The 25,321-nt window shown below is 46.3% G+C and overlaps 1 protein-coding gene across 4 annotated transcripts in view; it reads right to left on the bottom strand.

The window, feature by feature from the left end:
• The window catches only part of USP24 (ubiquitin specific peptidase 24), a 2,099,319-nt gene that overhangs the window by 1,359,381 nt on the left and 714,617 nt on the right, over nucleotides 1–25,321 (bottom strand). For all 4 annotated transcript variants that reach the window (XM_078670143.1, XM_078670156.1, XM_078670149.1 and 1 more), the window contains exons 32-34: nucleotides 14,499–14,594; nucleotides 11,403–11,631; nucleotides 7,364–7,526 (exon numbers count right to left, since the gene is read on the bottom strand). In XM_078670143.1, the coding sequence (XP_078526269.1) occupies nucleotides 7,364–7,526; nucleotides 11,403–11,631; nucleotides 14,499–14,594 (488 nt within the window). The remainder of the gene's footprint in view (nucleotides 1–7,363; nucleotides 7,527–11,402; nucleotides 11,632–14,498; nucleotides 14,595–25,321) is intronic.

Below are 25,321 nucleotides of genomic sequence, written 5' to 3'. Positions count from 1 at the left end.
AATAATTTCAGCGATAAAGAGCATGACGGAACAAGTGGGGCAGTATGTGGATTTTTACTTACAGGGACTAGTTAAAACTTTACCCTCTTATCTGAAAGACACTGGGGGCTTTTTAAACAAATTGAAAGACATTGCATGGACGGACAAAATGATTCTGATGACTTTAGACATAGAATCGTTATATACAAGCATTGAACATATGTGTGGCATACAGGCAATCAAACACTTTCTTAATTCCAGGCCCTCTGAATAGGTTATGCATAATAAGATGTTGACATCATTGATTACTTGGTGCTTAGAAAACAACTTTCTCATTTGGTAAAAATGTGTATAGGCAAAAAGAAGGAGTTGCCATGGGGGCCTGCTTCTTCCCGAGCTATGCGTGTTTACACATGGGCTTTTGGGAGGAGCATGTCCTTAGGGTACAATGCAAAGAAATATGTGATAACAGGATTATGCACTGGCTGCGTTTTATTGACGATGTTTTTATTCTTTGGAAAGGAGATGTAGAGAGTGCAGAGGATTTTATGAAGAGCATTAATGTCAACTGTTTTAATTTACATTTTACCTCACATCTTAGCCCGACTTCAATTGAATTTTTAGATGTTTGCGTTTATGTCAACAACAACAAACCAGCCACAACTGCGTTTAGAAAACCTACTGCAGGAAACGCAACACTTCACGCAGCAAGTGCACATCCTAAACACCTAATTGACAGCATCCCTTACGGTGAGATTTTAAGGCTGAAACGTATCTGTAGCACACCAGACGATTTTAACAAATGTCAAATTGAAGCCCTAGAGAGACTGAAAAAAAGAGGGTATACTGACAAAGTGTAAGCAGGAGCAGTACTAAAAGCAAATAAAAGATCAAGAACATCATTATTGCCACAAGAGGTAGAAGCAACAGAAGGAGCCGATGTAATTGAGGATCCACCAAGGCTCATTACAACATTTAGTTGTCAAGAAGGTAAAATCAGAGCCATAATAAATAGAAATTGGCCTATTGTCTTGACAGACAATGTACTAAATGCCAGACTGCCAGAGAAACCCTTGATTACATTCAGGAAATATCAGTCAATGGGTACTCAATTATCTAAGAACAGTACTGAGTCAGAATACATGAAATCATGGTTAACACCTAGAAAGGGTTTCTTTAAATGCATAACTTGCCGTGCATGTAAGTTTGGAGTGAATACAACAAAATATGCCACTCCATTCAGGGAAAAGGAAGTTGACATTAAGGGCAACTATAATTGCCGCACAGAGTTTGCGGTATATGTCCTCACGTGCACCTGTGGGCTTAAGTATGTGGGAAGTACTAAGCTCCAGGTGCACGTGAGAATATTACAACATATCAGAGCCATCATGAACTGCGATCCGGCTTACCCAGTCGCACGACATTTTAAAGCCATTCACAATAAGGACATTAATTGTTTATCTTATTTTGTGATTGATTCTGTCCCTATACCACGGAGAGGTGGCAACAGAGAAAAATTGAGACCATTGGAAACGAGGTATATTTTAGATTTAGACAGTAATACCCCAATGGTCTCAATAATACCGAAGACATGCACACTTTCCGTTAAACAATTGCTGAACATGACTTTTGGATAACTAAGCCTTTCTAGCATTTAGGAGACTTTTGAGTAGAACTCTCCGACCCCCACAGGCTTGTGAGTGGTCGGTTCTCCAAATCGCTATACAGTAGAGAAATTCTGCCAGGACGTGGTTAATTAACATTATATAGACCCGTCCAATATGCCTCGGTTCTCAACTAAGATAAATTGTTTTAATACTTGTTTTTAAAGTTTTTTAAGGGGATTGTCCCTCTCATGCACACATGATTAGCACTAGACACTTTATATTCTTTTTTTGGAGCAATATATTCTATGACTATAAAATAAGATTATGTATGATTTGGGGCCTTTTTCTCGAAGACTAAAAATCAATTTGACAGTATTCATAATCATTCTCTGTAAATTTATAATCATACAGCATGAATGATTGTAGATGCTATGTTTGGAAATATTGTGTAATACACATTATGTGTTGAACATTTTTCGAAACTATCAATGCATTTAGGCAGCTTGTTTCTGCACTCATCTTTGCATAATTTGCACAATTTCTCTGCATTCAAGCAGTGATTTGCATTTATGTTTGCATTATTTGCACAAGTTATTCTTGCGTAATTTGCACATAATTGTTTTTTAGATGAGATGTTTTTAAACTGCGTAATTTGCACACAATATATACACAGTTTGCAGATTTCCTCTGGCATTTAAGCTGCAATTCCATATTAGCATCTATAATGTATAAAAAAACATATTGAGAGAATGTTTAAGTACATCTTGTTATTTGTGTACAACTTGTGTATTACAGTAATCAGCCTCGCAATACCAGAGTTCCATAAGTACTGTTGCACTGAGTATTTTTTCACTGTTTGTCACGTGGTATAGCATTTCAAAAAAACAAATGTATAAAAAACAACAACGTACTACAGGCTCACTATGTGATCAAGGGCACTCGTTGCCCGAAACGCGTCATGCGAGGAGTGAGAAGAAAAGGAAAATAAACGTACCTGCTATTTGAAAGCTGTCTGGTGGTCCATTGATTCCGTGTTCGCCGAAAGGAGGTACAGGAAGGAATATATATATATATATATATATATATATATATATATATATATATATATATATATATATATCTATATCTATATCTATATCTATATCTATATCTATATCTATATATATATATATATATATATATATATATATATAGAGAGAGAGAGATACGGGTGCCATAGGAGTAACCCACCTAGTGCACCCGTGACAGGAAGTTGCTGCATTTTGAAGCATGTTAAAATACAGTGAAAACCTCCAAAAGAGGAGAACGAGACAAATGCAAGGCAACCCATGGCGTATAGGAGAAAGTGCCAAAGGCACAACACTAAACACCGTGCAACGGTAAGACAAGGGCGTCATTGGACGTAGAGCCCAAATGGGCCTCTATTCCTGCCTGTCGCACAGCAGAGATATACAATAGCAAAGAGGTACCCCACTTGGAGTATGGCACATCCCCAAGAACTACGAGGGAACACCTTTTAGGACAAATCATAGTCAGAGGATCAAACACAAACATTCTGTGTAACACCGCCACAGTAGGCTTACCGCCAGCCTCAAAAACACACAGTGCAACTGACGGACGCTGAATAAAAGGATAACCACCCCAGAACATGTAAAATGGAGACCTTCGAAATACAGACCTATGGGTGAGGACGAAAGCCCACAAGGAGGCGCCAAACAGCCGAACCAGCATGGGCATTGAACAAAAGGACCCCATCAAACAGTAGGTCAACAAGGTGCTCCCGGATATTCTCCGGAAATACGACATCCCGCAACCAAGCATGGCGCCGTAGGGCAACCAAACCAGCCATAGCACAGCCTAAGGAATCCGCAGTATCCAAGGCCGAGCGGATTGTAAATTCCACCAAATCACGGCCATCACGGAGAAGATGAAGGTCAACATGATAAAAGAGACTCGGCAGAGTCCCAAAGGATAGAAGTAGCCCGCGCTGAGACACACTCTGCACTTAGTGATCGAAGAGCTGCGCTAGTTGAGGCAAATATGTTACGGCCCCACGACTCCAGCCATCTGGACTCCCAGGAGGGAGGAAGCAGCAGCTGAGGCAATGGAGGGAAAGCAGTTTGCAGAACAAGCCCCTAAACATCTGGGTAAACAAATAGATCATGGATCATGCGGAGCAGGACGGTGGCGGTGCAAGATCGAACGAGCCACCGGATCACCAGAAGCTGGCTGAGCCCACGTGCCAAAAAAGGCATCATAAAGAGGCTTTGAAGGGTAAAAGTGGCTCTACATTCCCCGATCCGTGGTGGAGGACATCCAACAGAGGGTAAACTGGCAGAAGGACCGAAGTGGGTTGCATACTCAGAACACGAGCGGCCACAGAGACATCCCTAATGAACACCGCACCGGCCTCGGTAGCCCTCTGAGGAGCGGACAGCAACTCATCCGTGGGTGAGGGCTGTAAACTAAGTCTCCCCTCCCAAGGAGGTTGACCAATGACCTGAGGATGTGAACAATGCCCAAAAGGAAGCCCCATTGACGGATGAGGGTCTCCTGATGGGGCTCCTGAGGAGGCGGGGAGTCTGCCGGAGCAACAAATTCCAAGGGTGGAAGAGGCAAGGACAGATCCGGTGTTGTCGGACGTTGAGGCGACCTTGTACTTTCCCCCGGAGAGGAGTCAATAATTCGGCGTCGGGGCGACTTCGGTTGGCACCAACCCCGCCCGGCGCCGACTCTGCCCCATCCGGGTTGGAAGCGGCCTTGTCCCGCCGACTCCACGTCAACCACAACAAGCTCCGCTTCAGAAGGGGACGGTGCCGGAGCCGGTGAGGCAAGCCTACGGCGACGGACCGGCACTGACTCAGCCTCGACCACAACAGACCCAACTCCAAAGTAAGGAATGGAGTCGGAGCCGGGGAGGCAAGCCTACGGCGCCGGACCGGGGCTGACCCCACCTCCCGACAGGCAACCGCCAGTCCGGAAGGCTAGGGTGTGCTCGAAGCAAGGCTGCGAGCACCAGCAACATCCTGCGGCGCCACAGGGAGCCCCACTGGGCAATGCAACATGGCTGCGAGCACCAGCAACATCCTGCGGCGCCACAGGGAGCCCCACTGGGCAATGCAACATGGCAGAGGGCTATGGGTCGAACAGGGGGACCCAGCCGGGTCGTGCCCTGACGACACCATATCTCCATCATCCCTAGAGGCAAGGGGCTCAGCCAGGGGGCGAACCCGCCGGAGAGCCCGCATGTAGCAGAGGCTCTGAAGACGCTCCAGGAAGAGGAGGGGACCCAAGGGAGGCCTGCAGGGCCGCGGCATAGGCCTCCATTTGGGTCCGAGTCCCCCCGCACAAGGATAAGGTGGATAAGGGAGGGGCGACAACAGAAGGAAGTGAGGTCGAGGACCTTGGCAACATGCGCCGTGACTTACACGTGCGAGGCGAAAGACGCACCTGGGATCCAGAGTGCGACCGATGCCGCAAATGGAACCCACTGCCAGAGGGACCTGCCGCCGATAATGAGGCCGGGGGCCGAGACGACTCCGACCGGGACAGGCAAGCCGAAAGCAGCTTCATCCTGCGCTCCTGCCGGGACTTCGGCTTGAGGTGTTGGCAGGCATCGCAATCCGTTGAGTCATGGTGTTCGCCCAGACACCACATACAGATAAGGTGTGGGTCCGTCACAGACATTTGCTGCGAACAGGAGGTACACGTTTTAAAGCCCGAAGGCATCACACACTGTTCCCAACGCGAAGTGTCAAAAAAGGGGCTGAAAACAGGCCAGAGGAACCACTTACTCCAGATCCGTGTTGCACGCGGAAAAGAAGGAAACTGACGTCCGTGTGCCAGGAGGGAGTTATATGACCTCGCTGATGTCACGTCCTTCGGCGACTTCAGGGCGGGGTCATGAGGCGCCATCCCTCGGCGCACAGAGGGGCTGCTGCAAAAAGAAATCCGGATCCAGTCTGACGCCTGGGGATATTCTAAGTTAAGGAATCTGCGGCTAGATGTCTATCAGATGTAATATAATTTCTTCTTTTTGAATCTATTTGCATTGGCATAGCCCCACCCCTTGTTCGGGCATGGAAAAACCCTAGCATTATACTTTTCACTATTGTTGGAATGTATATCCCTCCACCTTTCCCTGCTAAACGAAAGAGATCCATATTTATTTTGGTAACTTTATTTTGCATGTTCAAATACCAACTGAAGTTCAAGCGTGAACTCACCCTTTCTAAGAATGTCTCATACTAGCTGGACCTAGAGAAAATCATTGTAACAGAAAAGGAATGTCCAAGATGGAGCTTGCTGGCTTCTAAACTGGCTGCTCATACTTGGGCTTCTGCTAAAGGCTCCCTATCTTTATATTTCCTACATCCTGTGCAAGCCTGTAGTCCCAGAGTCAATGGCGTAAGAGTAGTTTGTATGATGTACCAGCTAGTCTGCTTGAGAGCTCCTAGACATGGTGTTCAGTAATTCTTATGCTCTAAACCGGCATTCAGTGCAGTTGAGCCCGAGTCTCTACCAGGGTAGACCAAGCACAACCACTCGCACATGGTTAAGCTGTGGAGGTCCTTCTGTGCTGCCTAAATATCTTAAGTCAGGGCTGAGGTGGCTAGCACCACTGATAGTCTACTCATGCTATTGACAGAGGATAGTGTCACATTGGCCATGGAAGAGAGGTGTACAGAACACATTCATTGAGAAGCACCTTCAATCACCTGGGGCAATCCAATGTAACATGGCTGTGCAACCTATGAGAGAAGTGACTGCGGTACTTGACCCTTCCTCTTTGATTTCCCAGCTGCAACACTGTCTGACTGAACAAAGCTGGATGTGTTTCTAGGTGTGTGTATGGTCTTTTCATTGCATGGGAGCTAGTGTGGAAAGTGGTGGCCATTCTGCACTGGTAAGCTGAAAATGTCTCTGAAGAGACTCTAAAGTAGAGTTTTTCAAGCCCAGCAGCGCTTGAAAAATAGGAATTGGAGCATGAACATTCCAGAGAGAAGCGGGAAGGGACTTGTATAGATGATGAAATGGTGCTGTTTCTCTTCATCAATGCACAACATAATGTTCTCAATGAGAAGACTGTGGTCATGTCCTCCAATGGAGAGCACTGAGAGAGTTGGACACGTGGAGAAGTGTGGCTCACTGGTTAGAGGAGGCAGACCCTGAAGCAGAGGTCAGACCCGGGACCAGGGTTCAATTCCCGACGCGGCAGGGTTTTGAGCCCAAATATCCACGGACTCGATAATTCTCGTTTCGGTGCCTACTCGAATCACGGGTTCACACTCTGCAGCTCTGGGCATTAGCCTGCTTAATCTCCACTACGCCCCCCCCCCCGCGGCGGGATGCCTGGCTTCCACCTTGGGGATGCCCATTACGGGTATCTCACAGGGAAAAAAGCCAGGACGGGTTCCCAAGCAAGCGCCGAGATGCCTGCGGGTAATCGAGCGCTATATAAGAACGCATAATAATAATAATAATAATAGTCTAAGAGCATTAGAGCGTCAGGCTCCGACATCAGTGACAACAACAGGACATTTGGAGGAATTAAAACTGAGTGGTAGTGGTGGTTTATGTGGTGCAGCTCCAGTACATGCTTTAGGAGCTAGGTAACATGAGTAGAGGAACACATTTGTAGTGTTATATATACTACTTGGTAAAAACTATGCGTTCAAGGAAAGCATGTACAAGGCAATGTGAAACAAACATTTATAGTGTCTTATTTAATGTATTTATGTAATATTGCCAGGTCAATTGCCACTGACTTCCCATACCTGAGCTACTCAGCCTTTTCCGAATTCCTATTGGAAATAAACTGTTATTACTTTCTTTAATAGGCTGACTACTGCCAACCAGGTCAAGTCGTCCTGCAGCTGCTGCCCATGATAACCGCATAAAACAAGCCACGGTGGAAGTGAAATCATTAACCTCCATTGTCTAAATGTAAGAAAAAGAATATTAGTTCCTCCTTTATTCATCAAGTCATGCATTAATGTTTTAATCAGCTTTTTTAAAACAAAAAAAAACAGCTGAGTACTTTTAAACAGCATTTCTATGCTTTTTTAGTTTAATCATCCATGTCCTTTAAAGATTGTTACAAAAAATGCATTCAAAAGCAAATACTACGCTAACTTTTGCTATTATACATTAACTTGAGAGCTATGTTCTTGAAATGGTTCTATCTGAAACACATAACTAAATTTAATGTTAAAAACAACAAATAATTTGACAAATTGTACAAAAAATAGGTCTACAGGCAACACAGGTTCAGAAGCACTTTTATCAGACTCCACCAACCACATGTACTATTATTTTTTTTAAAGAAAACATTGCCTTACATTGGCATTTCTTAGCTTACAAAATAATGTAGTACAAATCCATCTTATACTGAGCTAGTCTGAGTTCAGCTTCTGTCCACAGAAAAATTACCTGCTTGGTTGGCATATAAAAATTGGTTACATATACACAAATTTAAGTCAACTTCAGATTACATTATACCAACAGTGCACAATCCTCCTTTCGGGTGCCGTAACTGAGCTACGGTTTCATAGATTCATGAGGCGGCACCGAGAAAATTATACACACACATCCACACCAAACAAAAATGCATTCTAGAAACAATGAACATAAAGCACATCTAATCAAGATGAAGTCCCATTTATATATTACTATACTAGCAAACATTATGAGGGTAAACTACAAAATATCTATATAAACTTTCCTTCTATTTCAAGACTTTCAAATATAGTAAGACACTTTATTCTAGCTTTACCTCTGATCTATCTTTGCAAAAATAAATGCTTCCTCCTACAATGTATTATTTAATGCTTAATGGAGAAACAATTTCTGGTGTTGAGATGAGGCAATAAAATGTTACTACAGGTACAAAAATGAACAGGGCTCTAATGTCATTTAGAAGACTTTCACAATATAAACAATGCAATCAGAACACAGAGGAACTACTTCCTCTTTAATATTCATTCAAGTGTGTGAGTTAATGTATAGTGCAAACCTACCCAAAGGCACGGGAGTGCTGCACTGTGTCGAAGGCAAAGATACAGTCACAATGTGTACGAGAGGAAGGGTAGTTATCTAAGCGCAAGAGCAGGATGTAGTATTTTTTAAAGAGATGTGCCTTAAGCTGCATCTTAAACTGGAGCTGGGTTAAGGCAGTCTGGCTGGATACAGCGATGTTGTTCCACAACTTGGATGTATAGATGGAGAAAATATTGTCACTGCAAGGAGATGGAGAGGAAAAACAATATTGCACAACCTCCCTATTAGTAGAACCTATCACACAAAATGTGACAACCTCATCTGAATGACTATCTTATGCGATGAAAAACTCTTAAGTTACAGAAGTTCTGGACAAGGAAACCTAACCCACACTTTTGTGGCATGCTTCATCATTTGACACCTTATCCCATCCTGGTAAGTAAGTACTACCAGGAACAGTCGCTGTTTCAATGTTGAGGGAGTTCTTAATAAATGTTTGCTGCAACATCTAGAATGAGTCCATCCTAGTAGACGTTATTCACAGGGATTGCATAAGGTTGCCAATGATGAATCATGCCACTAAATTGTGGTTGAGGGTTCTTTAGCCACAATTTCTGTAAACGATTGGTGTTTTATTGGCCAACACAGTTCTTCAGAAGAGGTTGTTGCATAGATGGAAAAAGCCTGTGGTCTTGCTTTTAGTTATTGGCACTTGTCTCAAGGCTGATGGTATCCTGGCTGCAGGTGTAACGAGACAGAAAGGGACACTTTGTGATGGCTGCTGACATAATGTGACACCACATAGACCTGATCAGATACTGTCAGGTAAGTCAGTTATGCATCGGTTCAAACATCCACATGCAATAGCAGTCAACGGTGGGCACCTACCTTTAGTAGGTAGTGTTGTCCTGGAATGAAGGAAAGACTTCCCTATTTTTCGTCACTCATGGCTCAGTGTGAGATCAAGCATTTTAGACACAATGTGAGAAGGTAGTGTGAGCACAAGAGAAACAAAGATGTGATTCTGGCTGCACTCCTCTGTCTTTTGCAGATGGGATTGCATGCTGTAAAGTTTCCATTTGCCTCTGATGCTAGGGTAAGTGGCAGAGGTCTAGGAATGCTGTACAGTGAACAGGGTGCAGACGTGAAAGCATAATTTGTGTTTCAACTGTGGTCATTTTTATGCAGCAGCTCAGAGGCGGTTGTTTTTACTATGGAAGATCAGCACTTGTTTTTAATGCTAAGAATGAGCTGGAGGACCAACAAAAAGGAAAAAGGGGAGAAGAGGAAATGTGATATCAAATCTTGAGAATGGCCTGCCTTTGTGAGGTCATTTAGGGATGCCAGGAAGATTAAAAGAATGGGATTGAGTTCCCAGGTCTCTAGCATATTATTTGTTGGGAACATTCACCCATCTGGCACATGCTAGAATCAGGTTGAAGAAAGATTTTTTTTTTTTTTTTTTTTTTTTTAAAGGACAGCTATTCATTTTAATCTAGTAGTGACAATATTGAGAGTAAAGAACTCAGTCACAAATCCAGCCTGTCGACTAGGACCTGTTTCCAGTGACAAGTGTATTTCACTGTGAAGCACAGATTATTGTTAACAATGCTGAATGAGCTGTAATGATCTGCAGATACCAGGGTAAATGGGAAAAGACTTAAAAAGGAGTGGATGGGTGGCGAGGCATACAGTGCCTGTACCACTTTAGAAGGCTGGCACACTTATTTGTCTTTTGTGGGCACTGCAGATAAGAAGAGTACATGAATTGCATCTCAAGTCATCAATATTCTAGAGTCAGGAGTCTTTCTGAAAATTTTAGCCATCAGCTGTGAATGCAGAAAAAGAGGCAGCCAAGCAAAAGCAGACCTCCACGGCAGCATTTGCTAATCATAGATACAGCAACTTCTATCCCCCCAACGTGGAAGAAGTACCTCAACCAAACAAATATCACAATGCATATGCTCCATGTCACCATTGTCTACTTCACCTGATGCCCACAGACTCGGATAATAATGAACCATCCTATCATCTTGGCTGCATGAACATTAGCAAAGCATTAATATGTTTCTTTGTGAATTTTTAGTACGAATGCAGCACAACCTCAGTGCTCCCTACTCACAATATCAGTTAAGTACACTGTTTAGAATTTGTCTCTGCTGCAAATACTACAACCAAACATTTAATACATTTGGGACAAGGTACCTTAACTTCTCATGATTATACTGTTTTGTACAAGCAGTTCTGAAATGTCTGAACATACTTTGAAGTGACAAAAATCTAACAGAAAGCACTACAATACAATTGTGTTCCTGTGCTTTTTTCAGCATCAAAACCCAGATATTATGGGCAGGATTACTAATGATATAATAGACAATAAAGTAAAAAAAAGTTAACATGCTAGTTTGTTACTTGGAAAAAAAAGCTACAAAATCTATTAAGCAGTTAATGTGATTACGCTAAAGTATTTTTAACACATATTTTGATACCAATCAGATATTATTTGATGTTAGACATTTTAAAAGGATTTAAATTAAAGATTACAAATACAACAGTTTCAAAATAAAAATATTGTTTTTAAAACTTTCAATGCCATCTTAAAGCCAGAGATCCAGACAAAAACACTGCAGAATTTAGATAAAATTTAAGGACTGTTTATGAATTTACTTCTGTGATAAATAACTGCAAAGAATAACAAAAGGAAATAAGACAACAGGGCACTCTGACACAGGATTATACACAGATAGAGACCACTTAATATTCAACAAATATATTGAAAAAGAAAGTATTTGTATCTGAAAGTATATCCATGTGTACCTGTATTGCAACACGTGCAGCAGGTATGATCTCCTCTACTCGTATAGATGATCTATCAGACACAGATAGCTGTCTGTAGGATGACTTCTCTGGGGTCCCACAAAGGGACATCTGTCTGCTGGACTGACGGCTTACATTACGAAATGGTCTTGACGATAGTGATTCTAACCCATCTTTGGGAAGATCATCTTCAATTGCTGAAGGCATAGTTTGCCCAACTAGCAAAAACCTGAAAATAATTTTAGACAAGCAAGTTTCATTATGCAGCATTTAAGATTTTTGTAGTCAGCACACATTTATGTACAAGACAGGAGGAGGCTCTATTATCCATTCTCGAGTCAAGTCAAGAAGTCTTTATTCGATTAGTTCATCATAAAAGACATAAAAAATACAATAAATACATTTGAACAATTAATAGAATTATTAAATCATTTGACAAGCTAATCAGCTTCTTGAACATAGATATAAAAAATTTGAGTAATAACACACATGAGACATTACATCATCAATTAAAATGTGCTAAAAGGACTCCTACTATTTGATATTGTTAAGAAACCTGCATCTAAGAACCCAGGCCCATCCAAGGAACTTCGCAACCCCTACAACAATAAGTTGGTCCAAATTTGTTTTTAACAGTCTGGTTGCTTCAACAGCCAGTCTAGTTCCTAGCTGCCGGCATACGGGTTTTAACCATTTGGCTCTGGGAGCAGAATATAGCGGACACACATACAATAAATGATCCAAACTTTCCCGAGTATCTTTGCATTTAGGGCAGTAACACAACTTTTCGGTACCCCAGTTTTGAACAAACTCCCCTATTGGGAGAGAACCGCATCTAAACTGAAAGAATAATTTACGATCCAAAGATTTGGATATAATATCCCAGAACCCCTCTAACTTGGGTATATCCTTATGTACGAGGAACAGTCCAGTGAGGCTGCTAGGATTTGATTCCATGAACGTATTATGGGTCACCCATTCCCAATAACATCTCTTTAAATCCTTTTTGGAGGGAAAACTAGCTAACTCGGGCGAGTACCACAGTTCACCGAGGCCCAGGGCTAGAAGGATGGATTTAAGATCTCTGAACCAGCCTACACTAGAAGCACCAGAACTGTTTTTGACCTCCAGGCATGCTGCTGCATAATGGTGAAGTTCAGGCGTTGTCCATAAACGACGCCAAAATGCAACTGGCCGGAATCTCGCTTGGGCCTCCACTGGTTGACATCCCAGATCGTAGAGAAGTGGAATAGTTGGAGTCGACTGGGGAAGACCTATAGACAGTCTTAAAAATTTATTTTGGGCGAGCTTTAATGGTTTCAGATTACAACTGCCCCAAAGCTCCGCGCCGTAAAGAATGGCTGAGAGAACCTTACCACCATAAATCTTCAAAAGAGGGGACATTGGCCTTGTGTAAGATCTTTTATGTTCTTTAATCAGTGCTCCGCCCAGCTGTTGGTGTTTCAGGGCCATGAGCTCGATCTGATGGGACCAACTCAGGGTGTCACTGAAAGTGACACCCAGATAGGTAAAGTGCTTGGTTTGCTCCAGGGGGACACCCCCCATAAAAACCCTAGCAGTAACTCGTTTGCGCCCCCTTAAAACCATAAATTTGGTTTTTGAGACATTCACCTCCAGCTCATGGTCGCTGCAGAAACTCTCGAACCTTGTCAGTGCACGTTGGAGGCCCTGACGGGTTCTTGAAATCAGGAGAGTATCGTCAGCGAACATGAGCAGGGGGATTTTCATGCCTGCCAGGGTTGGTGCATCCGTTGGAAAATTATCAAAATATTTCGTAACTCTGTTAATGTATAGAGAGAACAAGGTAGGCGCTAAGACGCAACCCTGCCTGACCCCCTTGGCCACCGAAAATTTTTCTGTCACTTCGCCCGGTTTGCCCCAACGCACAAAAGCATACGTCTCAGCGTGGAGGTTCACTATAAGGCGCACCAGAGCGGGAGGCATACCCAGATCTAAAAGGCAATTCCATAACCCTGCCCTTGGGACAAGGTCAAAAGCTGACCGTAGATCCACAAAGGCAGCATATAGGTTGCCCTTGCCCAAGGTTACCGTCTTCCAATGCAATAACATGAATCGAAACGCCTGGTCCAAAGTGCTCACACGGGGTCTAAACCCAGCTTGGAGAGGAGTAAGGATGTTAAAATCCTCAATCCATGCCTGGACCCTTAAAAGGACAAGACGGCTAATTATTTTCTGGACCGCATCAATTATCCATTCTCTTTTCTTGCTTTATTTCCACAGCACTTTCAAAGAAACACCACATTCCCTACAATCTCTAGCATAACGCATTAACATAAAAGATATACAACCAACCCTATAAATAGGATTGGCCCAAACAAACTTAATTTTTTCTTTCTGCTCGTGGGTTAGGTCGCTGTTGAATCTGTGTGTTCTGTATTTATCGTATTACTACTGTGTGTGTTAAACAGAGCCTTTTGACTTGGAATCAAATTGCATATTCCCATTGCTAATAGTGGAGGAGAATCCTGATTTTATTAAAGACAAAGATGGTCAATGTTGTCCCACCACTATATATGTGAATATCTGTTTTCCCACCCAAGGCAGCCTGTTTTCAATCGACATTTTGATTGTTTGCAGTTATGATTTAAACTAATTAAATGTCAGCCTGAGGCAACAAGCCTTATCGGAGTAGTAAAGGATGAGAACAGCAAAACACATTTTTATAGTGAGGAGAGTGGTCAAAGGAAGGAGGAGTTACTTTAGCTGTTGCATTGACCTTTGCTGCTATTTATTATGTTTGGATTCCTCCAGGATTTGTAATCTCAGCACATCAAGAAAAACGGAAGATTGTTTGGGGCCATGCCTATTTATAGTGTTGGTTGTACTTCTTTTATGTTAATGTATCCTGATCGAGAATGCAAGATTATACAAAATCTAGTGGTTTGTTTTTAAATGTGCTGTGCTAACCAAGCAGGGAAAACATTACATAATATTCGCCCCCCTTGCCCTTAATAAAATCAGGACTACCCTATATCAGCTAGGAGAATCTAAAATTGGTCAGGATTCAGAATAAGGCTCTTAAAATACTGTATTTATACGTAAGATAAGACATACCTTGCCAGTTGAAGACAGATCGAGTAGACACCTTGTCTGGTGTCATAATCAACTTCAGATGGTATGGAATCTCTCTGCATAACATTTACCACCAAACTAAAAAACAAATAAAACAAAACACATTTAAATTAAGGCCTGAAGCAATTCTAATTGTTCTTGTAGATTAATAACATATTGGTATGCAGACTCTGGAAACCTTCACTTTCAGAGTCTGAATGGTATCAAAAGCAAGATGTGCGTGAGGAGAAAAAAACATACACACAAATTACTTCCCAAACTTACTTTAGATGCAGATTATTTTTAAAGATAGTGCCTGCCTTTTGACATGTCTCTATGCTTCTCATGTTTCCAAGCACAATGACTTATTTAGATTAGAGGCACATTCCAGGCAGGTGCCTGGAATAAGTCCTTTGATTGGATCTAGAATTGCTCCTTTGAATTAGATTGCTGCACCAGAGCTAGGAGAGATTCTCTCTCAATCAAAGATAACCCCAATTTGTGAAGAAGGGTGATAAGTAACAGAAAGGCCTGAAAAAAAGAACAGATGACTGTAATTTCACCAGGCAGTCCCAGCAGGGGGTGTGGCCATGATGGCAGCCGCATCTGATGCTTACTGAACAGCAGAACAGCTCCATGCAGGATCTGTTCATTATCCTGACATATACGTGACTGTGGGCAAATGCAATGTAAACTGTCAGGACGCCGTGATCCTGAGACAGTCGGGACCAAAACACCTTCGCCCCCGATCCGGTGGAAAGGCACAGAGAGCGAGATATGCAGGGGACAGCTCTGCCGAACTGCGCCATGCAGGGCTTGCTGCTAGGGTGACCAACAGTCCGTAAATTTCACGGACTGCCCGTAATTTGGGCCTCTTGTCCGTTGTCCGTGAACACGTCTTTCACGGACGCCTTTTGTCCGTAATTCCAGCGAGCTGCCCTCTGCAAGCAGCCTGAGAGTTCTGTAACTCTCACTGCAGGGGCCAGCTCGCACTTGGCCGTGATCAGTGGCCTGCAGCAGCCCCTCCCTGACCCAGCAGAGGCTGCCATCGGCCCATTATCATTCTGTATGTTGGCCTAATTATCACATACAGAAAGAATGATAATGGGCCAGTGACAGCATTTGCTGGGCCTCCTCCTACACTCACTGCTCTTTGCACAGATTGGTCTAGTGTGCAGCTACAATCTGCTATACCACTTTCATTTTAAGGGGGTCCAGGAATGGCTTCTGTTTATCAGGGGCCAGTGGAGCTTTATATACTCCTGGTTATGCTGTACCTCCTCCAGGCCCGTTTTAGTTATTCCTTGAGGGATGCAGTGGAAATACTGCTCAGCAGAGGACGGCAGAGCAGAGGTATGAATGAAAAGTTAAAGCGTTACCGTGGATTTTGCCACAAAAGCGTTTTTAGACGACAGTGCGGTTATAATGCTGATAGATCTCAGAATGGCACACTATACAATGGAAAACAGGCTATGATGTACTGTGATAAGTGTTCAAATAATCATAAAAAAGGAACTCTTTCAGGTTGATGTGAGGCTTTCCTGTTTACGTTATTAAATGTCCTGCTTTTTATATCCACTGTTTTGTTGGGCACTACTGCTTAGGGAACACCTCTTGGCTGTAGAAACAGGACTCCTAAGGCCACACATATGGACTTTTTATTTTATTTATTTCAAGTAATTTTTATTGAGTTTTCCAAAAATAAATGACGATGAATGACAATTTCACTACTGTTCGGTGGTAACTGTCAGTGTTTGACACACATGGACTTTTGCACAGATATGATACTAGGTGGGAGCACAGTCCTTATAAGTGGATACCGGTAATTACAATCAGTTCCATAACAATAAGCAACTGTTATTTGTCAAGAACGTCAAGAGGCAGCCTCGAGGGTAAGCGAGCAGTACACACATAAAGGTAATATTGTGTTAACAATATATAAAAGAGAACGATAACTATCAGGTGCCTGTGATGGCAGAATTAACCCTCTCAGCTACTCTATGTGAACGGATCTTTATCATTTGCAAGTGATTTTATCATCTAATCATTTGTTAAGTAAGAGCTTTACAGTCCTCATTTTTCAGCAGAAACAAACCGTGTTAGTTATCTCCTATGCACTCTCCTGTCAAGTCTTAACTAATGTACGCAGCTATTTGCTTGATAAGTTGCAACAACTCCAAAATGCAGCCGCTCACATAATTTCTTCCAATAAGCAACAGCTATTATTAAAGGAACACACACAATTAAATCACTCTGTATAGTACACATTGCCATCTGGGCTCAATTCTTTCCATTTTTCCAAGTTTTAAAATGTATAAACCTCAGAAAGCACTGCAGACAGCAAAAAACATGTTACCCGGTGCGTGAAGATTCAGACCAACTAGGCAGAGTGGACATACATTTTAATTTTCTGTGGCCTGAAATGGAATGCTTTCTGCTGCCTATTAGGGATCTTGGAGTTCTGACTGTTGAAAGGTATGCTCAAAAGCCAGCTCTTTGAGCAAGCATGTCACCTATTCTTTTAATACACTGCACCTGTTTAATATCGCTTGTAAAGAAATCATGAGGTCAGTCGCTGAAGTAAGCACGCTTAATAAGCATCCATGGAGTAACACGTTTCAAAAAAGAATAAATAAACTCTAAAAAGGTAGAAAAAAATATTCCTGGCTGAGGTAATCAACTTTAAAGCTCATGCTGAAAACCAAGAAAACTTGAGATGGAACAAAGTGATACTAGCAACTGGATCAATAACACGACCCCAGCTGCCCACAAGTGCTTGCATATCACTACCATCTTTAAAAAAGTGCCACTTATGGATAGCAAATTTTGAATCAGCTGCAGATGAACCCATCTCTGTGGTATTGTTAGAGTAAAATATTTCGAAAGGTAATTAGGCATCAGACCATGCAGTATTTTCCACACAGTGCACAGTACCATCATCTTAGTCTGGGACGTCACTAATAGCAAAGACAAAGGCAGAGGCGGCTGGTAACATTTGAAAGTGGTAGCCTTAAACGAACAGGTTCAAAATAATTTGCTTATGTTAACCTGAATAATGATATGGTGTTATATAGCTTGCACCACATATGGCATTGTGTCATGAACTTTGCGCAATATAGCTTCTATTACCCCACTGATAGTCATTTAATGATACATGAAAGGGTGAAACGCTGAAAGGCACCAGCAAAGTGGCTTAAGTATTACTCGCAGGTCATTATGTACGTCACTACAGCATGTGCTCAGCAATCTTACTGAATAGAAGTAACACTGTGGAATGTGTATGTTGGTATGGGTAAAGAGAAGCTCGAGTACTCACTGCCTTGTTTCCTTAATTATGTTGCTTTTACTTATTTTACTCTTCTTTATATTTTGATGTTGTTGTTGCCTACCATTCTGTTGCCTTCTTTTGTGTGGCTTCATAAAGAAGACGGTCTAACATAAGGAATGATGTAAGGTAGTCTATCCCATGGTGCATCTAGCGTATCCCACTAGCAAAAGGTGTGTAAAGGCCTCACGTACAAGGCACTTTTGCGATTCACAAAATTAAATGCCTGTGTGGAGTAAGTGAGTTGTGAACAGAGAATTTTAAGGATAATGTAGATCAATGATGTCACTGTAGGAATGGTTCTGCAGGTTTGTCAGACAGTTCTCTGGATAGTTCTTTGCATGTACAAGAGTTAGTGCGCGTTGCACAAGTTACTACTTGTGTAACGATATATCTGTAAGAGACATTAGTTAGTGATAGATTCCTCACCTTAGAATATCCCCAGGCGTCAGACTGGATCCGGAAATTTTTGCGTAGCAGTACCCTTGCGCGTCGGTAGGCATCGTCTGCGGCTCCGCGTCCGTCGTCGACGCCGTGATGATGTCGTCTGGGGAACTTAGACGCCGCCTCCGCGTGCTGACGTCAGTTCTTAGACACAGCTTTTCCGCACCAGAAGCACTGAGCCATGTTAAAAACCAACACTGGTGCCATTGAAACTAGGGCCCTGAAAGGGGATGACCTTAACCCTAGATATCGGTTCGCAGAACGGGGAGGATGGGTGGGTCGGTAAGGAATCTATCACTAACTAATGTCTCTTACAGATATATCGTTACACAAGTAGTAACTTGTGCATCTGAAAGAGACACGTTAGTGATAGATTCCTTACGTTAGAATAGATACCCCAGCAATACCAACCCCGGTGGTGGGTCTGCGAACCAATAATCACACCAGAAAGTCCTGGAGGACGGAACGGCCAAAGAAGCCATCCCTCCGGACTTGACTGTCCAGGCAGTAGTGTCTTGCAAACGTGTGCAGCGAGGCCCACGTAGCCGCCTGGCAAATGTCCTGCAAGGGCACTCCCCGGCACAGGGCAGTTGTAGTTGCCGTGGTTCGAGTGGAATGAGCCCGCAATCCAACAGGGGGCTCCTTTTTAGCCAAGGAATAACATGCCTGGATACACAAGATGATCCACCGAGAGATGGTCCTCTTGTGCACCGCTTCACCCTTTCTTAGCGCCCACGTAACCAACAAAGAGTTGGTCATCCACCCGGAACTGGCGTGTGCGATCCAAGTAGAATGAAAGTGCACGTTTCGGGTCCAGATGGTGGAGCCGCTCCTACTCTTTAGAGGGATGCGGTGTCGGAAAGAAGGTGGGCAAGGTGATAGACTGCCCGATGTGGAAGGCCGTGACAACCTTGGGCAGGAAAGATGGCTTAGTACGCAACACAACCTTGTCCGGATGGACAGAAAGGAAAGGAGGAGTACAAGAAAGGGCCTGGAGCTCACTCACTCTCCTGGCAGAGGTGATGGCAACCAGGAAAGCAGTCTTCAAAGTAAGAAGGCGGAGAGGACAGTTGTGAAGTGGCTCAAAGGGAGCGCACATCAGAAACGTAAGAACAAGGTTCAAGTCCCACTGAGGCATCACAAACGGAACAGGAGGGAACGTGTGTGTGATGCCCTTCAGAAAGCGATTTACAATAGGGGACTTGAACAAAGAAGGTTGATCAGGCAGCCTTAGAAAGGCTGAAAGGGCAGAAAGGTAGCCCTTGATAGTGCCCAGAGCAGGGCCCTGCTGGGCAAGAGAAAGAAGGAAGAGAAGAACCTCAGAGAGAGAGGCGGCAAGAGGATCCACAGCCTTTGCTGTGCACCATGCCACAAATTTGTTCCACCTGCAGGCGTATACCGACTTTGTGGAGGGTCGCCTGGCTGCCAGAATGACATTACAGACTTCAGGAGGCAAGTCAAATGGCCTCAACTGTCGCCGCTCAATCTCCAAGCATGGAGGTGGAGACTAGACAGGTTCGGGTGGAGGACCGTCCCCTGCTGCTGCGACAGAAGGTCCTCCTGAAAAGGCAGACGAACCGGGGGATCGACTGACATACTGAGTAGCTCTGGATACCAGTACCTTCGTGCCCAGTCCGGAGCCACAAGGATGACTTGGGCCCGGTCGGGCTTGATCTTCTTCAGCACTCTGGGCAGAAGTGGTATAGGCGGAAAGGCGTACAACAGACCGCAACTCCACTCGCGACGAAAAGCGTCTCCGAGCGAGTGCCGCCTTGGATATTCCAACGCGCAGAACTGATGACATTGCGCGTTCTCTTTGGTGGCGAATAGATCTAACCAAGGCTCTCCCCATCGCTGAAAGAGGCCTTGCGCCACGTCCGAGTTCAGACGCCATTCGTGATCCATCATGCACCGACGGCTGAGCTCGTCCGCCCTGGCGTTCAGAGAACCTGCCAGGTGTTGAGCCACCAGGGTCACGCCCTGGCGTTCCAGCCACTGCCAGAGGCGCAGAGCCTCCTGGCAAAGAGTCCACGACCCCACCCCGCCCTGTTTGTTGCAGTACCACATGGCGGTGGTGTTGTCCATGAACACCTGCACTACACTCCCCCGGACAGAGGAGAGGAATGCCTTCAGTGCTAGACGAATCACCCTCAACTCCAAAAGGTTGATATGGAGCCGGGCCTCCGCCGGAGACCAGAGGCCTCTGATCTCCGCCTCTCCCATGTGGCCTCCCGAGCCCTGGAGGGACGCGTCCGTCACAACCACGTGCTCCAGTTGGGGAAGGGAGAGGGGTTCTGCCGCTGACCCAATCGCGGTCGGTGAGCCACCACTGCAGCTGTCTCGCAGTGCCCTCCGAGATCAGGACGTGGTCGGACAGATTGCCCTGATGCTGGGCCCACTGAAACTTCAGGTCCCACTGCAGAGCCCGCATCCGCCACCTGGCGTGATGCACCAGTAGGATGCAGGAGGCCATCAGCCCCAGAAGCCGCAGCGTCAACCTGACCGAGACCCGGGATAAAGGCTGAAAGAGTGGAATCACAGCCTGAATATCCCGGACCCGCTGTTCGGGAGGATAAACCCGAAACTGCGCTGAGTCCAGAACCGCTCCGATGAAGAGGAGCTTCTGAGAGGGGCACAGGTGTGACTTCGGCACATTGAGGGAGAACCCCAGCTGGTGCAGGAAGTCTGCCGTAGTCTGGAGGTGGCTGACGACTGTTTGGGGCGAGCCCGCCTTCAACAACCAGTCGTCGAGGTAGGGGAAGACTGAAACCCCTAACCTGCGCAGATGAGCTGCGAACACCGCCATCACCTTTGGGAACACCCGTGGGGCGCTGGTAAGGCCGAAGGGGAGCACGGTAAACTGAAAGTGCTCGTGGCCAACCGTGAACCGCAGGTAGCGCCGGTGGGCCGGCAGGACGGGGATGTGGAAATAAGCGTCCTGCAAGTCCAATGCTACCACCCAGTCTTCTGGGTCCAGGGCAGCAAGGACCTGAGGCAGTGTCAGCATTTTGAACCTCTCCTTCCGGAGGAAGCAGTTGATGTTCCGGAGTTCCAAGATAGGGTGTAGGCCCCCTTTGTCCTTCTTGGGTACCAGAAAGTAGTGGGAGTAACAACCACACCCTACTTCTGGTCCAGGAACGCGCTCGATGGCCCCCTTGGCCAAGAGGGCCCTAACTTCCTCCTGCAGAAGTCGCAAATGATCCCCCGATACTCGGTGGTATTGCGGTGGCATGGCTGGAGGGGTCGTCTCAAAGGGGAGGGAGTAGCCCTTTCGGACGATTTGCAGCACCCACCTGTCCGAAGTGACAGTGTGCCCGTGGAGGAGGTGATGGCGAACCCTGCCCCCCACTGGCGACACATGGGCCTGAAAGCACGGACTAGGAGGGTTTTGGGGCGGATGCCGCGGGGGAAGGTGTGGACTGACCTCGCCGTTGACCCCGACCGCCGCCACTGCGGTTTCCACGGCCGCCACCGCGTTGGGTATTACCTTGCGGCGCGTGGCTGGCAGCACGTGTGGGAACACCCCTTCCGTGGCCACGAAAGGAGTGAAAGGCAGCCTATTGATGGTGCGGGGCCGAGAGGCCTAAGGACTTTGCCGTAGCCCTGGAGTCCTTAAAGCGCTCAAGCGCATGGTCTGCCTTGTCGCCAAAAAGGCGACGGCCATCAAACGGCATGTCCATCAGTGTATTCTGGACATCAGCTGAGAAGTTGGCGGATCTCAACCAGGCGTGGCGACGAATCGCCACCGTCATTGCCATCGCTCTGCCCAGTGGTATCCAGTCCAAACCGAATAGAATAATGTGCCGCATCTCGGCCCTCCACAAGGGCTTGGCCGAGTTTAGCCCGTACCTCCAACGGGCATTCTGGCAGTACGTCCGCGACTGTGTCCCACAAGGAGTGGGTGTAGCGGCCCAAGAGGCATGCGTTGTTGGAAGACCGCAGTCCCAAACTGAGGGAGGAGAATACCTTCTTGCGGTATTGCTCATACCTCTTGGATTCCCTGTCAGGCAGAGCCGATGGGAATACGGTCTGGGAATTTGAGGCCTGGATCACCAGGCTCTCAGGGGTGGGGTGGGTGGACAGGAAACAAGGGTCGCCCGGGGCCGGGCGGTGGCGTCTGGCCACGTTCCTATCTACAGGCGAACCTGTAGCGGGCTTGGACCAAGTGCCCAAAAGAACGTCGGTTAAGGCCTCGTTAAACGGCAGCAGAGGCTCGGCTGAGCATGACTGCGGCTTAAGGACCTCAGTGAGGAGGTTAGTCCTCACGGCCACGACGGGAAGCTCAAGGCCCAAGGCTTTGGCCGCCCTCATCAACACCACACTGTAGGTTACCCCCTCCTCCGAAGCCACGGTAGGAGGTGAGACAAAGCCAGTGTCCGGCGAAGTGTCCAGACCACTGGCATCCCCAAGTTCACCTGTCCAGTCCTCCTGGGACTGACATTCACGTGTCAGAGGGTCCTCAGGCCCCTCCCAATCCTCCTCATCACCCATCTCCTGGTACTCAGGGTTAGTAAATGATGGGGCCGGTTCATGGAAAGTTAACTCTCCGAACGGCGTCTGAAGCGGTGCCGGAACCGGGCCGAGGGAGGCATCGGGGACGGCGTATCCCGAAGATGGCGCTGGGGGTGACACCTGAGGGGCCGGGGAGGTCGTTAAGTCCACCGGCGACGACCCGGATCCGGATCCAGCGGGGGCCTGCGGCGCCGGGCCCAAAGGCGCCGGCGGAGCCGAAGCACCCAACGGCGTCGGGGCCGAAGCCCCCGACCCGCTAGGGCCCCCGGACTGGTCCGCTGGGCCCGAAGGCGCCGCGGAGCCCGCTGGGGGAGTGAGGGACCTCATGGCCATGAGGAACCGCTTGATCTCCTCCTGCGTCGCGCGCGGGGCCAGGGACCGGAGGGTATGGGGCCGGACGCGCCGCCTGCGACTCCGAGGGAGCTGTATGGGCGGTGTCACCTGAACCCCCGGCCGCGTCGCACGAGCGTCGGGGGGAGTCGGAAGAGCGATGACGAATCTTCGACTTCTTGTGCTTACCTGATGACTTCGACCCAGAGGAGTGATGTCGACTCCCGGAGCTATGGCGGCTCCGCTCCCGCGACCGGTCTCTCGACCTCCGTTCGGACCGGGACCTCTCTTGGCGCGGGGCCGACTGCCGGAGTTCGAGTCGCTTGCGAGACCGCTCCCGCCTAGCTTTCGAAGTCAGGGACCGGCAATCGGAACAGGTCTTATCGTCGTGGTCGACGCCGAGACAGTGGAGACACCGACGGTGAGGGTCCGTGACCGACATCAGTCGGTCGCAATCCCCACAGTGCTTGAAACCTGGCATCCCTACCGGCACGGTTCGGAGTTGAAGACTCGAAAAAGAACGATCAAAAGAGATCAAAAAAGTTTAGTCAAAAAAGACTAAGGTACCACTTTTTCCGGATCGGCGCTGCTGGCGCGTAAAAAAGAAGAACTGATGTCAGCACGCGGAGGCGGCGTCTAAGTACTCTGACGACGTCATCACGGCGCCCACGACGGATGCGGAGCCACAGACGCCTACCGACGCGCAAGGGTACTGCTACGCAAAAATTTCCGGATCCAGTCTGACGCCTGGGGATATTCTAAGGTAAGGAATCTATCACTAACGTGTCTCTTTCAGATTGTTGTGAACAGAGTATTTTAGAATGATCTAAAGAATTCACTTACCGTAATGTTCTGGATCAGAGATTTGAGATTGTTATTGTTATTGTTATCTGGGTTTTATATAGCGCCAAATCACCATCAGGTCTCTAGGCGCTTCTGACAGATACAGCAACAAGAGTTTGGTAGGTAAGAGGAATTCCGATTATAGCAAGGTAACTCAGAGAGAGCCGAAGGCGTCTCTGAATAAAAGTGTTTTCAAAGACTTCCTAAAGAGGAGGAGATTAGTTTCTTTACGAAGGGGCTCCAGTAGTTTATTCCACATTTGTGGGGCTTGGATTGAGAAGGATCTCCCGCCTTTAGTTGCCATTTTGAAGCGCAGACATGACAGCAGTTGGGAGTTGGAAGATCTCAATGCTCGTTTGGGATTGTAGACCTCGAGCCTTTCTTTTATATAGGCAGGTGCGTGCCCATGGATTGCCTTATGGGCAATGCACAGGCTTTTAAATTTCACTCTTTGCTTTATAGGGAGCCAATGTAGCCTATGCAGTAATGGGGAAGCGTGGGTCTGTCTGGGTAGTCTGAAAATTAACCGTGCTGCATCATTCAGAACGACCTGCAGGCGGTTAATCAGATTTTTTGGCAGACCTAGCTACAGTGCGTTCCCATAGTCGATCCTAGAGACTATTGTTGCCGAGACGATGGTTCGGAGCATGTTTAAGGAGAGTAAGGGAACTAGCTTGCGCAACTGCCTAATCAGGTTGGTACAAGTTCCGACGACGGAGGATACTTGGCTGGTCATTGAGAGCTCCTGGTCGATCTTAATACCAAGGCTCTTTACGTTAGGGCATGGTTTTGGGGTAGGTCCAAGCTCTTGGGGCCAAAACAGGTCATTCCAAGGTGAGGTGGCAGTTGAAACTACTAGGACCTCCGTTTTATCGGGATTCATTTTTAGCAAATCTGTCGTCATCCAGCTCACCGTGAACCTTAATATATTCTGGGCCAGGGACTGAGCCGATATTGTATTATCGATACTCAGCAACAGCTGAGTGTCATCGGCATAGTTAAAAAATTTACAGCCCATGTTTGCCAGGGAGTCTATCAGTGGCTGCAGGTAGAGATTGAACAAAAGTGGTGAGAGTGCGGACCCTTGCGGGACTCCACACTCCAGAACACCCGCCTCAGAAACACAATCCGCTAATTGGATCCTCCGAGTCCTCCCTGACAAAAAGGATTTTAACCATTGGAAAGCCAGACCTTTTATCCCGAACGCGGCCAGCCTGTCCAGGAGCAAGGCATGGCTGACAGTATCAAACGCCGCTGAAAGATCTAAAAGTATCAGGGCGCTTGGTTTTTTACTGTCAGCCATGCATCTAAGCTCATCCAGCACCGAGAGCATTACTAACTCGGTGCTATGATGGGCACGAAACCCCGCTTG

This window comes from Lissotriton helveticus, chromosome 1_2 (genome assembly GCF_964261635.1).
Source record: "Lissotriton helveticus chromosome 1_2, aLisHel1.1, whole genome shotgun sequence".
NCBI classification, from domain to species: Eukaryota; Metazoa; Chordata; class Amphibia; order Caudata; family Salamandridae; genus Lissotriton; species Lissotriton helveticus.
Note: the sequence above shows the minus strand (reverse complement) of the source record. Positions and strands in the feature narration are given on the sequence as shown.